Source organism: Nematolebias whitei, chromosome 2, assembly GCF_014905685.2.
Source record: "Nematolebias whitei isolate Nwh7 chromosome 2, NemWhi1, whole genome shotgun sequence".
Lineage (NCBI taxonomy): Eukaryota > Metazoa > Chordata > Actinopteri > Cyprinodontiformes > Rivulidae > Nematolebias > Nematolebias whitei.
Genome location: NC_056499.1, coordinates 55,304,236 through 55,319,417, shown reverse-complemented (window position 1 = coordinate 55,319,417; position 15,182 = coordinate 55,304,236). Strand labels below are relative to the sequence as shown.

At 44.6% G+C, this 15,182-nt stretch overlaps 1 protein-coding gene across 1 annotated transcript in view; it reads right to left on the bottom strand.

Moving 5' to 3' along the window:
• Positions 1-12,567, bottom strand: part of vps13c (vacuolar protein sorting 13 homolog C) — a 289,282-nt gene extending 276,715 nt beyond the window's left edge. The window contains exon 1 of the mRNA XM_037694953.1: positions 12,373-12,567. Within this exon, the coding sequence (XP_037550881.1) occupies positions 12,373-12,472 (100 nt within the window). The 5' untranslated portion in view covers positions 12,473-12,567. The remainder of the gene's footprint in view (positions 1-12,372) is intronic.
• Positions 12,568-15,182: the final 2,615 nt, after the last annotated feature.

The window sequence follows — 15,182 nt, the reverse complement described above, 5'->3', positions numbered from 1 at the left end:
GTGTGGCATGGAGGCTGCACAGCTGCAGAAAGAAAAGCTTTGCAGAGAGTGGTGAAGGCTGCACAGAAATCTGTTGGAATCAGCCTCCCCACCATCACAGACATCTACACCTACAGATGCAGGAAGAGGGCCACCTGCATCATGAAGGACCACACTCACCCAGCACACACTTTTTGCCCCACTCCCCTCAGGAAGGAGGTTAAGGAGCATTAAGTGTAGAACCACTAGACTGAGGAACAGCTTCTACCCTGAGGCTGTTAGACTCATGGATCTCTAACTAGAATAATCACTGTGAAAAACCATATCATGTTGCTGCTGATCTGTTTCATGTTGCTGCTGATCTGTTTCATGTTGCTGCTGATCTGTTTCAATGTTGATGTGTTCATGCGTGCACATCCGCTCACAGACTCATGTTCATGTTTGTGCTGATGTTCAATGTTTTATGTTATGAGTGCTTAGTGTATATTTAGTTGATGTCTTTCTTAGTTCATATCTTAGATGTTATTACTGTTTTTCTTATACATTTTATTGTTGGATGTAACTGGGACCCTGTGTACATAATTTCCCTCCACCACATGTACCACATGAGGTGCGAATGACAATAAAGAAATTCTGATTGACTCTGACTCATTTAAGTTACAGAATTTTATGCACTCCTATATTTGTTCCTATTTTTGGAATAAACAGAAAATGATGCAAAAATATTTGATACAGTAATGAACCTAAAATTATTGTTTAAAAAAAAATTATATTTGTTTAGATTGTTGTTTATTCTTTTCATCTTTTCAATTACATAATAGAAACAAAATGTATGACCATTTCAATAGAAAAATTGTTTCTGAATTGAAAATTGTTTGTGAATAACATAAAATATATATTAAAAAAAAATATTCGATTTTGAATCAAATCGTGACACCAAAGATCGGAATCGAATCGAAAGACACTGAAATCTGCACCCTAGTTCTGAAACTTAGGTCTTTGTCTTGCTAAAGAGACTTATTAAAGACATCTATGATATCGTTTTTATGTCTATATTTTTGATTGACTTCATTTTGTATTTTGCTTCGTGTGTTGTCTGTTGTTCTGTCTGTACAGCACTTTGGTTGGTCTTGTAGCTGTTTTAAGTGCTCTATAAATAAAATGGTATGGTATCTAAAACCCTAATTAATGCCTTAAAGTTTCATTCTAAACAAAAAATAAGACAAAGTTATATCATCTTAAAGATTATTACTTAAAACACACAGTTTTCATAAATAAACATTCAAAAATATGACATCTTTGAATTCAACTTAAAACATGCAATGTTTTAACAGAGGAGTCGCTGTTGATCTGTCCAAATGTTCCTGGAAAGGAAGGTCAGTGATGAACAAACAAAGGACTCTTTACAGGGGCGGCTGTGGCTGAGTGGTTAGAGCAGTCGTCCTCCAATGCAAGAGTTGGGGGTTCGAATCCACCAGCAGTCACATGCCAAAGTGTCCCGGGGCAAGACACTGAACTCCCAATTGCCTCTGATGTGTGTCCCATCAGTGCATGAATGTGATCTAAAGCTCTGATTAGTCTCTTTAGAATGATTTGTTCAATTATCTTTGTAGAGATCTAGTAGAGAGCTGTATGAATGGGTAAATGAGGCACAGATTGTTGTGTGAAGAGCTTTGAGTATCTTGAAATAAGATAGAAAGGCGCTAAGTACAGTCCATTTACCATTTGAATTATCTTCATGGGAACGAGTATGAGAAAGAACTGATCAAACATTGGCTCACATAGCTCCGAGTCAGATTGAACAAAGGCCTCTTTTATATTGAATTTCAACAATTTACACAATAACAGCTTTTATTACATTAGTACCAACTTAGGTTTTGAGCTGAAATTACTGTTTTATAAAACGGCGTCTGTTCCCAACAGAATGGATGAATCTTCCTTTTAACAGTTTCAACAAAACATAGTAATGGTGTCTCAAGCTGACGAGTCTCTACAACAGTGCTGTAGTCTAGGGTGCACACACGCCTCTTCAGCGCACGTCGGCTCACATCAACGTAGATGCGAGCCCGCAGCCTGAGCACGGCATGGAAGCGTTTTCAGAGCCTTTTCGTAAAAGCCTCCCCATGAGTGTGCGGAGCGCGTCTCCGCGACGCACGACGGCGGTGGAGGCGGTGAGACATTACGCATCATGTAAGCGCGCACCCGCTCCCCGAGCGTTATGCGGAGTGGCAGCACGAATATGAGCCCGCAGCCTGAGCGCTGCACCCGCAGCAACCCTAACCGGTTCCGCATGCTCGGGGGCGCGCACATTTCCCCAGCGTGAGCGCAGCACAGAGGCGCTTAGCCCTGCAGCATCGGCTGCCCGCACACGGCCCACATGCTCGGGGGCGTGCGTTTTTTCTCTCTAAGCACGCACCAGCTCACATCACCATGGATGTGAGCCCACAGCCTGTGCACGGCATAGAACGCCGCGCACCCGCAGCAGCCATAGTGTTTCCGCATGTTTGGAAGGCGCGCATTTTTCCTTCAGCGCACGGCACGGATGTGAGTCCACAGCCTGAGTGAGGCACACATGACGGTGGTGACTGGCGTCTGTAGATAACGTGACGCAGCATAAACGCGTGCCCGCTTCCCGGATGTTACGCGGAGTAGCAACGAGCGCGCGCTCCAGATAGATGGATGACCGTCATCAGGGGATTCACGCTGCAGTACAGCTCAAAACCCCCCCGTTTGGAGGAACTCTAGAGACGTTTTCTGTCATCTCTAGAACAGATCTCGTCCCCCCTCGCAGAAGCTCAGGAAATTCTGATTAAAAATGTAATTTCCAGGGTCCCAGAAGGAGAGGAAAACACAGGGTTCCACTCTCGTCACTTCCGGGTCCCAAACGGACCAGAAGGCAGAGATTTATCTTAGATTTGTCAATTTTGAACTGTGAGACAATATTTCCATTTAAAATGCGTCGAGCCGCTCTGCAGCCGCCGCACAGAGCAGGGAGGAGAATTCTGCTTTATCTGGACATCTGTTGCTGCTGAACCGTTTTTCCAGACAGGTGGCAGCAGTGCAACTCAGTGAAACTGGCAGAGTGATAACATCTGTTTTCCATCAGCAGACCTACGTCACACGTGTCAGACTTCACAGAGGCACATACATTTCTCGAGCTGTGGGGGCGCTGTGGTCCCCCACACAGCAGTTCACATAAATGTTTTTGTAATGTCGCACGGTTTTTGAATGTGATTCAACACTTTGCCTCTGTGCTGCGGAATCATCGTTCTTTGATTCACACAGACAGCAGGTGACTGTTGCATACATAACTGGCAGGGGGGGTGCACGCTCAGCCCAAATGTCCCACTTTGAGAGACAGCTGCTGTGTTGGGCACACCAAAATCTGCTCTCCATCAGAGCAGTGTACATCCCCAGTGTTCTGAACAGGGGGCGGATGTGATGTCCAGGGACGGTCCACGTCATGGGGACAGGACCCTCCATCCAGAGCTGATGGCTCAGACGCGGCAGAAATCTTGCGAGCGGCTGTGGACCTGTTTGCAACACGAGAGAACGCTCAATTTCAACTATTGTTCTCACTGAGCCCACAGGACGAACCACCGCTAGGGGTGGACATGTTTGCTCACAGCCTGTGGCCCAAAATGCTTCTTACGCTTTTCCCTCACTCCCTCTGATATCATGGTTTCTGAAACGAGTTCAGGAGGAGGGACTGACAGCTCTCCTGTCCCGAGCACGTGAACGCATCATGGTTCCCAGTTCTACAACACCTGTTATCGGGACGCCGGTGGAAACTGCTGTGGAGGGAGGACGCTCTCCTCCAGGCGGGAGGAGCGATCAGGAATTACCCAGGATTAGTCCAGCACCTTTGGGTCTGGCCGCTGAGCGGATCCACTTACAAAGGATGGGTCTCTCTCAAGATGTAGTGCGTACGATCCAGGATTCACGTGCTGCATCCACCACAGCGCTGTTCACATCAAGTGGACAGCTTTTCAGCACTGCTGTACGGAGAAAGATGTAGAGGCCATCTCATGTCCACTAGATGGCGTGCCGTCCTTTCTGCAGCAGCTGATGGACAGAAATCTGGCGTTCAGCACGATTAAAGCGTGCGCTGCAGCCATCTCTTCCTGTCACGAAGGTTTCGGGGACAGAACAGCTTTTAATCATCCGCTGATGAAGCGTTTTTTTAAAAGGTGTACAAAGACGCAGGCCTGTTTCCCGCCCGCTTGCTCCACAGTGGGATTTAACACTGGTCCTGGGAGCCCTGATCTAAGCTCTGAGCTACTGAATCAGGTTCCAACTAAATTCTTGTCTCTTAAAACAGCCCTGCTGCTGGCTTTAACATCCGCTAAGAGGGTGAGTGATTTATCTGGCCTCTCTGTTGCTCCGTCATGTCTTAGAATTCAGGCTGACAGCAGCTCAGCTGATCTAAGACTGAATCCAATTTTATGCCTAAAACATCACGAGCTCTTTTAAATCAAGAGTGATATCATTGGAGGGGTTTCCCCCCCCACAATCAGGAGAAGAAACATCTTTCCATCTCCTCTGTCTTGTGCGGGCGTTGACGTGTTACATAGCGTGCACAGCTGCAATGCGTCAAACTCAACATTTGTTTGTGCATTATAGAGATGCATCTGCAGGTCGCCTGTTATCCACCCAGCACCTGTCACACTGGCTGTGTGAGGCCATTTCTGAAGCCTACAGAGCATCAGATTTAGAGCCTCCTGTCAACCTCAGAGCACACTCAACCAGGGGTATTGCATCTTTGACTGCTTTGCATAATGGTATGACAATGCAGGATATTTGCACTGTGGCTGCGTGGTCAACACCCTGCTCATTTATTCGCTTTTATCTACGTGATGTGACGACTCGTTCCATGACACATTATGTCCTTAGTGTTTTAACAGAATGAATATTATTGTTTCGTGGAACCCCGTTTAACTCAAATCTGTCTGCATGCATTACAGTGTGAGATGTTATCAGTCACAAGTTGTGACTGTTATTTTGGTTCTGTTGTCATTAATCAGTTCATGACTATCGTTACCAGTCAGTTAATTTGATTAATAATCAGCTCTCTTGTTATTATTAATCTGTTCATACTGTTCAGCCGTGAACCGGTTGGTTCATGGCTCCTTTCAGCATTTCTCCCCTCCGTTGAAACTTTTCCGGGGCGTTCATGCATTCAGAACGCATAATTACACAGCATGCGTCTGTGCATAGTACACATAATTACGCAACGCGTAATTACGCACATGTAGAGCTGAGTGACAAGACGTTTTTGGGCAAGCTTCCACTTCATACGGTGTTCGAATGGACCCAGTGAGGCGAGGACCACATCTGCTTCACCCTTAACCAACTAAGTGACAGCTTTAAAGGGCGAAGCTTATATGAAATAGAACGTTGGTTACGTACTGTAACCCCAGATTCTATAAATATAGGCATAGCCCTTTAAGCGTCAGGCCTCACTGGCTCCTAAGTGGCTGAAGAAAAAGCTATTTGGGAGCCGATTACCCGCTCTTAAGGTAATTTATACGGACTGGGTGGGGCCCACACAGCAGGTGGGCATGGACTAAATTTTTCAGTGTAATGCTTCGCACGACGAGATAAACCCACTAAGCGACAGTCTTAAAGGGCTACGCCTATATTCATAGAACCTGGGGTTACAGTACATAACCAACGTCTTTCAATAGAGCACCTCAATGAACGGAGTCTGGAGCTCATTGAACTTCGCTGGAGAAGACAGAGTTCAAGGGGTGGCCCTGATTGGACATGATCGCCCTGATGTTGGAGCACGTCCTCTGCTCCACCACCTTTTCCAAAAAGTCAAGGCCCAGTCCCACCACAGAGCTCGCCTTCTTAATGAGCCGATTCAGCCTTAGGATGTCCTTCTTCCTAGTGCTACCCCCCCCCCCCCCCCCAAACACACAACACCAAAAAAAAGTATACTGGACACAATGGATTGGTAGAACACATGCAATAACTTAGAGCAGACCCGGAAAGAGGCCAGCCTTTGGAGAAAGTAGATTCTGCTCTGCCCCTTCTTGTACACAGCGTCCATACTTGCAGTCCAGTTCAGCTTGTCCTGCTGTAGCCCCAGATACTTATAGGTTCACACCACCTCAACCTCCGATCCATCAATAATGATGGGCTGCAGAAGGGGTGGAGCTCTGCGGAAATCCAGCACCACCTCTTTGGTTTTAGTGGCATTCAGCGAAAGCTGGTTCTGATGGAACCATCGAACAAAGTCCTTCACCAGGCCCCTGTACTCTTCCTCCTCGCCCTTCCTAATACATGCCAGTGTCATCAGAGAACTTCTGCATGTGGCATGTATCAGAATTGTACTGAAAGTCAGTGGTGTAGAGAGTGAAGAGGAGGGGCAAAAGCACTGTACCCTGAGGTGCTCCAGTACTGCTGGTCAATGTTGAGGACCTGCAACCCCCAACTCAGACAAACTGGGGCCAGTTGGTCAAATAGTCCAATATCCAGCGCACCAAGTGGGCATCCACAGACATGATGTTCAGTTTCTCTTGGAGAAGGCTGGGATTGATTGTATTAAAAGCACTGGAGAAGTCAAAGAATAGCATCCTCACCATACACCCACCCACATTAAGGTATGTGAGGGCACGATGTAAGAGGTAGATAACAGCATCCTCAACACCCATTTTCTCCTTGTAAGCAAACTGAAGGGGGTCTCTCACCACCAACACTTGAGGATGAACAAGCTGAAGGACCAGTCGCTTCAGTGTTTTCATCACATGTGATGTGAGTGCAACCGGCCTGTTGTCATTAAGCTCCCAGGGTTGGGTCTTCTTTGGAACTGGAACGATGCAGGATGTTTTCCACAGTGAAGGAACTCTCCCCAGCCTCAGACTCAAGTTGAAGACCTGCTGTAAGGGTTCACCCAGCTCCTCAGCACAGGCTTTCAAGAGGCTCGGGCTGACCTGATCCAGACCTGCAGCCTTCTTTGAATGGAGATGTCATAGCTCCCTGGTCACCTGGTCCACTGTGATGGATGGAGGAGTTAAGATGGGAGTGGTGGGCACCTCCACGAATGGAAGAGAGAGAGAGATCATCTCTGGCTGCACGAGTGTATCCTGCTGGGTCCAAATCACAAAGTCGTAGGACTGGACGCCACACGCTGTGAAGCTGAACTTCATAACAGTATGCATGGTTCTTCTTGAGATGTAATGAGCAGCACATATTCACCTTTTCAACATCATGTAATAAAATGTGTAAAATAAAAAACAAAACAAAAATAACACGCACAGAGGCGGGTCTGACCTTTTTCATTGCGCATTTCTCAGTAAAACAAGTCACAGAATCTGTCACGGTTGTAACTTTCATTTTAATCGACAGCTCAGGGTAATAAATAAATAATAAATATAAAACCCCAAATAAGCAACAAATAAACCTGGTCTTGTGTGGGGGTTTTCTTACAGTTTCGTGGTTTTGGGGTTTTTTTGTGTGCGATTTTTTTTTTTTAAATCGTTGAGCAAAAAATGTATTTTTTTAATAAAACTTGTCATGTTCACTTTAGCCTGACAAATATCAGTCAGCCACCAAGTCATCGAGTGTATTTATAGTTTTTAATACCAAGAAATCTGTCAGAAGAGCTGTGAAGATTGACGCCTCTGTGCGCCCTCGCGATAAAGAGGAATAAAATTTCGCACAAGACACCGGTTCTTTCTGCACTGCGGCTGCGCGCGCATCCACTGTGTTGATAAACAAATGATCCGTCTTCATGACTTGATGAATTAGTTCCTTTACTGCCCCCTAGTGTTCCTTAGAGGGAAACAACCCACTGAAACCCATTATAAAATAATTATTTGATCATATCATATTTATCATATCATAAAATAATGCATTCCTTTAAGTTACATCTTCTTTTTATCTCTATACATCCACTTGTGATTTTTATATTAAACTAATAGGTGGTCCTCTGCTTTTACATGTAATGAATGCTGCAATACTGCCCCATTTTTTAAACCAACATACAACAAAATTGAATTGTTTTATAAACACAGTTGTGACTTTATTGAAGCTTTTGGTCAGATTTTAATGCAGTTCAGGTCATCTGCACAGATATCTGTCTTTTGCAGGCAGGCTTCATGCCGCCTGAAGGAAAAGGTGAAAGTCATTTGGACATGCTAAGGAGGAAAAACAAAAAATCTAAAAATGCTGCGAAGAAAATGAATTATTGATTATTAAAAAAATTAACAAAACTATATAGTGGAGTTTATATTTTTTTATGTAATTTTTAATTTTATATTTTCATTTCAAGCTAAGATTACTTTAAAAATGGACTAGTTTGTGGTTAAAGTAGAAAATTGTATTTATTTCAGTTATATAAGGCACTTGAGCTTCCCTTATGCAACAACTGTTGTGTTAAATTTGAAGGAAACATTAAGAGCTAAAAAAATCAGATTGTAAAATTAAAACAAAATCTGAAACTCTGCCATCATCTCCAGACGGTGCTTTACCTTCAGGTGTTGATTAAATGTTGGCATTTTGACGTCAAATTAAACTATAAAGTATGTTTATTCAAGCTAATTTTTCATTTATTAGTTTAATTAAATATAATATAGCCTATAAAGATCCTAATTATTGGTAAAAATATTTTCAACATAAGATAAAGCTCAAGAATTTGTGTCCACAAACGTCTTCAGTTGATCCAAAACGCTGCAGCCAGAGTCTGAACTGGAGCTGGTGGGAGAGATCTTACGTCTCCTTCCTGTCCTCTCAGACCCAGCCGGTCGAAGCTTGTCCTGAGCCTGGTTCTGCTGGAGGTTTCTTCCTTTTAAAAGAGTTTTTCCTTTCCACCGTCTCCTTTGTGTTTGCTCAGGATGGGAGACTGCGATGAAACGATGACTCGGCACAATCTGCTGGCCACCCTCTCTTAGATAAATAAAGTTACTACGTGAAGTTTTGTGTGTGTGAATGTTTCTGTTCAGCGCCCTGAGACAACATGTGTTGTCACTTTGTGTTGTCTAAACGAGCTGAACTGAAATAGACAGAAGGTGCATTTGGAAACGTGAATCCACTCGTGTTCCTGTTCAGGAAGAAGCTGCAGGACGAATGAGATCATGATCAAAAGAAAAACTAAATACGACTGATCCAACTGACATGATCAGATCCACATGAGGATCTCCAGCAGCATGAGGTCCTGTTTTTTTATCAGTGGTTTTCTGTTCTCATCTCGCTACACTTTCCATTAATAAAACCAGTTGTTCTTTATGAAGACTGGTGTATTTTGAGCTTCAAGCATCAAATGGCACAAATCTTTTAATGTGAACACACAGAGACTAAAGCAGAACGTCTGACTTAAAGGTACTGCATCTCTGAAGCATCATCTAAGGTCCTGGCTTCTCTTAGTGCACCTTCAGGTTGTGTCAAGCCAAGCTAGGCAGAGGAAGCCCCACTCTGATTAATGATGCACCTGATCTTTGCACCTGTGGGAACTCTTTCAGGGACTTTTCCTTCAGTGGATGAACAATGGAGTCTCCACCTCCTCCAGTGAGAGAACTGGTAAGAAGAAACAGCCCAGCAGAGGAATGCAGTGAGACAGGCAGGAGCAGGATCTAAACCACACACATGTGATGAAACTGGTTTCTACATCTTACTGATGAGCCACGTGAGAAATTAAACACGCCCCTTTTATCTGAGGGTTCATGTTTCAGGACATGACGATAATCTCCTGTTGAGCAGGTCTTAAAGTAGGTCAGTACAGCCTCAGGTGGACAACAACGCCTCACGTCCTCTTTTACTCTCTGTTACAAAAACTCAACCAAAAGGGTAAAAATAACTTGTTACATTTCTGCCAGGCAGCACGGTGGCGCAACTGGTAGAGCTGCTGCCTCTCAGCGAGCAGGTCCCTGGTTCAAACCCCGGTCCGGGGGCCTTTCTGGGTGGAGTTTGCACGTTCTCTCCGTGCATGCATGGGTTTCCTCCCACAGACCAAAAACATGCATGTTAGGCTGATTGGTAACTCTAAAAATTGTCCCTAGGTGTGAATGAGAGAGTGAATGGTTGTTTGTCTCGTTTGTCTCTATGTGTCCCTGTGATGGACTTGCGAGCCGTCCAGGGTGTACCCCGCCCCTCGCACAGTGATTGCTGGACATGGGCACCAGCGACCCCCGTGACCCAAAATGGAATAAACGGGTAAAGAAAATGAATGAATGAATGAATGAATGAATGAATGAATGGACGGACGGACGGACGGACGGACGGACGGACGGACGGACGGACGGACGGACGGACGGATGGACATTTCTGCCACTTCGACAGGACCTGAGATTCAGGGTCAGGAGCTGCTGATCAGATGTGCTGATCAGTTGTGGGACCAGATCTAGAAAAGCCATTTGTTGCCGTTCTGAAACATACAGTGTAACACAATGCCAAGATGGAAAGACATCAGCAATGATCTCAGAGAAGCAACTGTTGCTGCCCATCCATCTGGGAAGGGTCAAAGGTGGTTTCAAACTGTTCGTACAGCCCATCATTCTACAGAGAGAACGATTATTCACAAGAGGAAATCATTTAGGACAGCAGCAAATTCACCCTGAGGTCAGACTGTGCAGACGTCAGTTAGCAGGTTAAAGGTCAAAGGTCATGACTTGTTGGAGAAAACCTCTTCTTTCTAAAAACAAGAAGGCAGCATGACTTCGGTTTGAAAAGTTACATCTGAAGGAACTGCAAGACTTCTGGAACAAACACCAGACTAGAGAAGACATGATTACCCAGAATGCACAGCATTCACATGTTCAGCACAGATCACAGTGTTGAAAGCCAGGGAATAGTAGTGGGTATTTAATCAGGATTTGAAAACTGTGAGGGAGGGGGCCTGCCTGACAAGCAGAGGTAACTCATTCCAAAGTCTTGGTCCTGCGACAGAGAAGGCCCTGTCACCTCTGCGCTTAAGACGGGTTCCTGGAACTGTGAGACACAACTGGTCTGCTGACCTCAGAGAACGCGGTGGGACATATGGCTGCAGCAGATCAGTGAGATAGAATGGTGCAGAGCTGTTCAGTGATTTTAAAACATACAGAAGGATTTTAAACTGGATTCGAAGGTGAACCAGTAGCCAGTGCAGGGAGGCCAAAACTGGTGTAATGTGCTCTCTTTTGCCTGTACTGGTTAAAAATGGGTTGGGATTCTGGAGTCACATGTGAGTCCATTTGTTCAACAGCTGAAGCTTGGCCCAAACTGGGTCCAACAGGAAAATGATCCCAAACACGTCAGCTAATCTACAACAGAATGGGTCAAAAAGAAAAGAATAAAGGTGCCGCAACTTTCAAGTGAAAGTCCAGAACCTCAGCCTGACAGAAATGCTGTGCCGAGACCTTCAGAGAGCTGAAGCAACAATGGAAAGAAGAGTGGGCCAAAATCCTCCACAACCAAATAGGAAACTGATAAAGTCAACGGAAAAGCACCGAGGGATCCTGCTGCTTCAAGAGGTTCTACAAGGAACAGGAACCAGTTTCTCCACTCACAGCTTTAATACTTTGTTTTTGTTAAAGAAATGGTGACAGTGTGGGATGTTGTTGTTTACCTGACCTCCTTTAACGACCTGCTGAAGACTGAGTCAGCATTTGTTGTTGTTTTTCTTTTATCAGCTGTTTTTAGTAAAAGTTGTAGTATTATTCTTTCCACACACACAGAATGGCTTTCCTCACCGTTTTATTTAAGATAACGTTTCAGTTTGTTTGACAAAAATAACACTGATAACCATGCTGCGTGCCCGCGCATGCGCACGGAGCTCAGCTGATAAGGTTGACGTGAAGCACGCGCTGAACCGTTTCTAACGTGACGGGGCTGATCTGATCCAGAACCAGAGTCAGACCCGCCTCGGCAGGTGCACCGGGACCCGCTGTGCACTCTGCGCGAGGACAGGGCAGCCGGGCTCGGTCATGTCTGTTGTTTACCTTCCTGTGGTCCCGTCAGGCACTCCCACTCAGATCTCCCTTGCAATATAAAGCGTTTTAAGAAACATGGGCCAGGAAGAGGTCAGCTGGATCTCACCGAGCTGCCGCTTGCCTCTTGTGTTTCTTGTGATTCGATGTTTAATTCGGGGACAATTGCTTTCACTGACACTTACTTCCATGATTAAAACCTGCCATTTGCCATTTTTTAATCACAATTTAGCAACCACTTCCGATGTCGTCTCAGGCGGCGAGAGCGTGCTATGAAAGTTCACATTTTTATCAGAAATAAAAATAGCGTGAGATTAAAACTGATACCGATATATTTAGAATAATCAGATGCCCATCAATATAACCACATAGTTTGTTTTAAAGTATTTGTATGTTAGTTTTAAGAGATTGTATTTAAAGAGGGATATTTTTGAACGGAGTCTGGCCTAACGTCCAGTGAAGGCTGCAAGCTAGCGATAAAGCTCACCTCCCCAGATTCCGATCTTCAGCTGAGACTTGTCCAGATTCTCCACGTAATCCCCAATGAACCTGTTCAGGAGGTCACTGACCAGGGACTCGAAGACCATGACTGAAAGCTCCGATTCGGACCCGTTCAGGGTCACTGACTGTCGGCACCTGAGTTCCGGTTCAGGTTATCCTGCAAGTCTGGGATCGACTCGCGCTGTCTGCGAGGGTGTGCGAGAAAAGATGATCAGGGGAGAGTGAGTCAGAAACAGAGGACGGCCTTCTGATCTGTTCCATAAAAAGTAAACTGTGTGTTTCCTTCTGGAGCAGGAGCTGATCTGCTCCAGATAGAAATGCCATGCTCCCTGAAACAGAAAGACTGGGATGGCCAATAGCAGCACTAGGCGAGATGTATGGCCGCCATCTTCTCAAGTGCTAGTTGCATCACTCTGTACTGCGTACGAGCAGAAGTAAAAATAACAAAGTCCATGCTCAATAATCCAGGTATAAAAAAACAACATTTTTCAGTCAGGTCATCTGGACAGTTTCTTTTTTTGTGCTGAAACGTTTCGCCTTCGATCCGGAAGACTTCATCAGTAGAAGTAAAAAAAGTTAACTCGTTGTGTTGTCAGTGTGTAAGCGCTCAGATGAAGCCCAGTTTTACTTAAATAAACAAATATAATAGATTTTGTGAAAAAGAAGACAAATGTATTATGTAATGATTCTCAATAGGTCAGATCAAGCATTAATATGGTCAAAGCACCAACCCAGAGCACTACAAATATAAAATGAATAAATGTAATAATTTTAACCAGAACGGAACTGTGCTTTAATTAAGTACTTTAAGTACCTCTCAGTATAACCAGAGCTTCTTAGATTATCAACAGAAAATATTAAAGAAGGGGTGGGTCCGTGGTTAATTTGAGCCGGATCCTGCCGGAACAAGATCCGGGAATTCTCTCATTTTCATCGTGTGCGTTCCGCAACTGTTCAGTCAGCTCATATCTCCGCCCATAAAAGTCCAAAGTCATTGCACATTTTTATTTTGATTATTTATTAATCATACAACGACAGGAGACTTCGTCCATGTCTGTGTGGATGTTGTAGCAGGCGCAACAGCTCGCGCACACGCTGCTGCCAGCAGAGACGCGGAGCACATGTCCCGCTGGGATGAAGCGTCTTCATCCACCTTCAGCGCAAACGCAGCTCTAACCACTCATCGTATTTACTGGAATTTTTGATGTGGGTGGTGTCAGCTTCACCTGCTCAGCTGTGCGCCCTGCAGACCGTGCACGTTTTGCGCACAGGAGCGTCTCCAGACAGCTCTGCAGAGCGCGCACAACTGCCAATGTATCAGAACTCCTGCATACATTTCAAACATAATAAATAAAAAAGCTTACAGTAAAAAAATAATAATACGAGTGAAATGTTTGATGTGTATTATTCACATTGCACATTTCAAATTTAGTCAAAATAACAGGATCAACATGTCAAAAAGACCGTCCCATTTATTGTGTAAAATAAATGGATGACTGGATGGTCCTCAGCTGGACAACAGAGAGTTGAAGCGCCTGATAGTGGAAATAGAGAGTGGAGCAGAACAACGTGCAGGACTGAGTTCAGCTGAGAAGAGTTCGGTCGGACAGTGAAGTGTGTGTGTGTGTGTGTGTGTGTGTGTGGGGGGGGGGGGGGCTTGACAGAATCGGAGCTGCCATGCATTCAACCTTTATTTAGACAGATAAGTCACATTGAGCTATAATTCACTGCTCTCTAAAATAGTAATTTCAATTCAACCTTTATTTCTACGGGTTGTTCGTCTCATTGAGCCTCGTCATTTACAAGAGAGACCTGTTTTTAATCAATTTAATCAAATGTTTACAGATGTTTAACAACCTGTTAAAATACACCAAAATGCAGGAAATGGCATCTCTTTCATTCCGAATTTTCTGGGGGAGGAACCATGGACCCCCCAACCTGGACCGCCTGCTATTTGTGTTCCGCATCAGTTGTATTACAAATTAAGCCCTGGGTGGATGCAAGGGCGTCAGAAGCATCCGTAAAGTGGGGGGGACACAATGAATGTGCGAGTGCGCGTGCGCACGTAAAAAAAAAAAAGGTGTTCACTAGTGAACAAAAAAGCAACATTTCACCTAGATTTCCTTTAATTCCACACATTTAAAACATGTTTCTCACCAAGTTTGTGTAAATTCAGCTGTGGGTTTTAAAGTAATTTTAACTTTAATACACTTTAATACAGAGCGTCAAGTCGGCACTATTTGTGTTTATAGAGGAATAAAAAACATCACCACTGGACTTTTTTACTTGTGTTCAATTCAACACTACTCATCTAAATGATGTTTCTCATGAAGCTTGAGGACAATAAGGTGTGGGGTTTTAAAGACATTTCAACTTTAATGCACCTGAACACACAGAGTCTCTTACACCTGCAGCGTCTCACAGTGTCACAGTTCCTGCTAAGAGAACATGCTACAGACATAGCTCCTCTCAAGCATCCTCCTAACATGAATATATGTTGATGATCAACCCCCTGGTCAACCACTGCCCACACTAAGCTGCTAAACTGGCGAGCGAGTAACACAGAGGTACCTCCACCTCCTCCACCTGTGCACGTTTTCTGCCGAGGCAAGAGGCAGGAAGCGACGGTGGAGAGTTGGAGGTAACCAGGAAAACCTGGAGTGGAGTTTTAGTGGCTTGAGTATTCTCCTATTAATCAAGTGGAATGGATTCGTTCACGAAGAAAGAGAAACTGCGCTGCCTGAACTAATGTTTTATAGTAAAAGTGTGTGTGTGTGTGTGTGGGGGGGGGGGGGG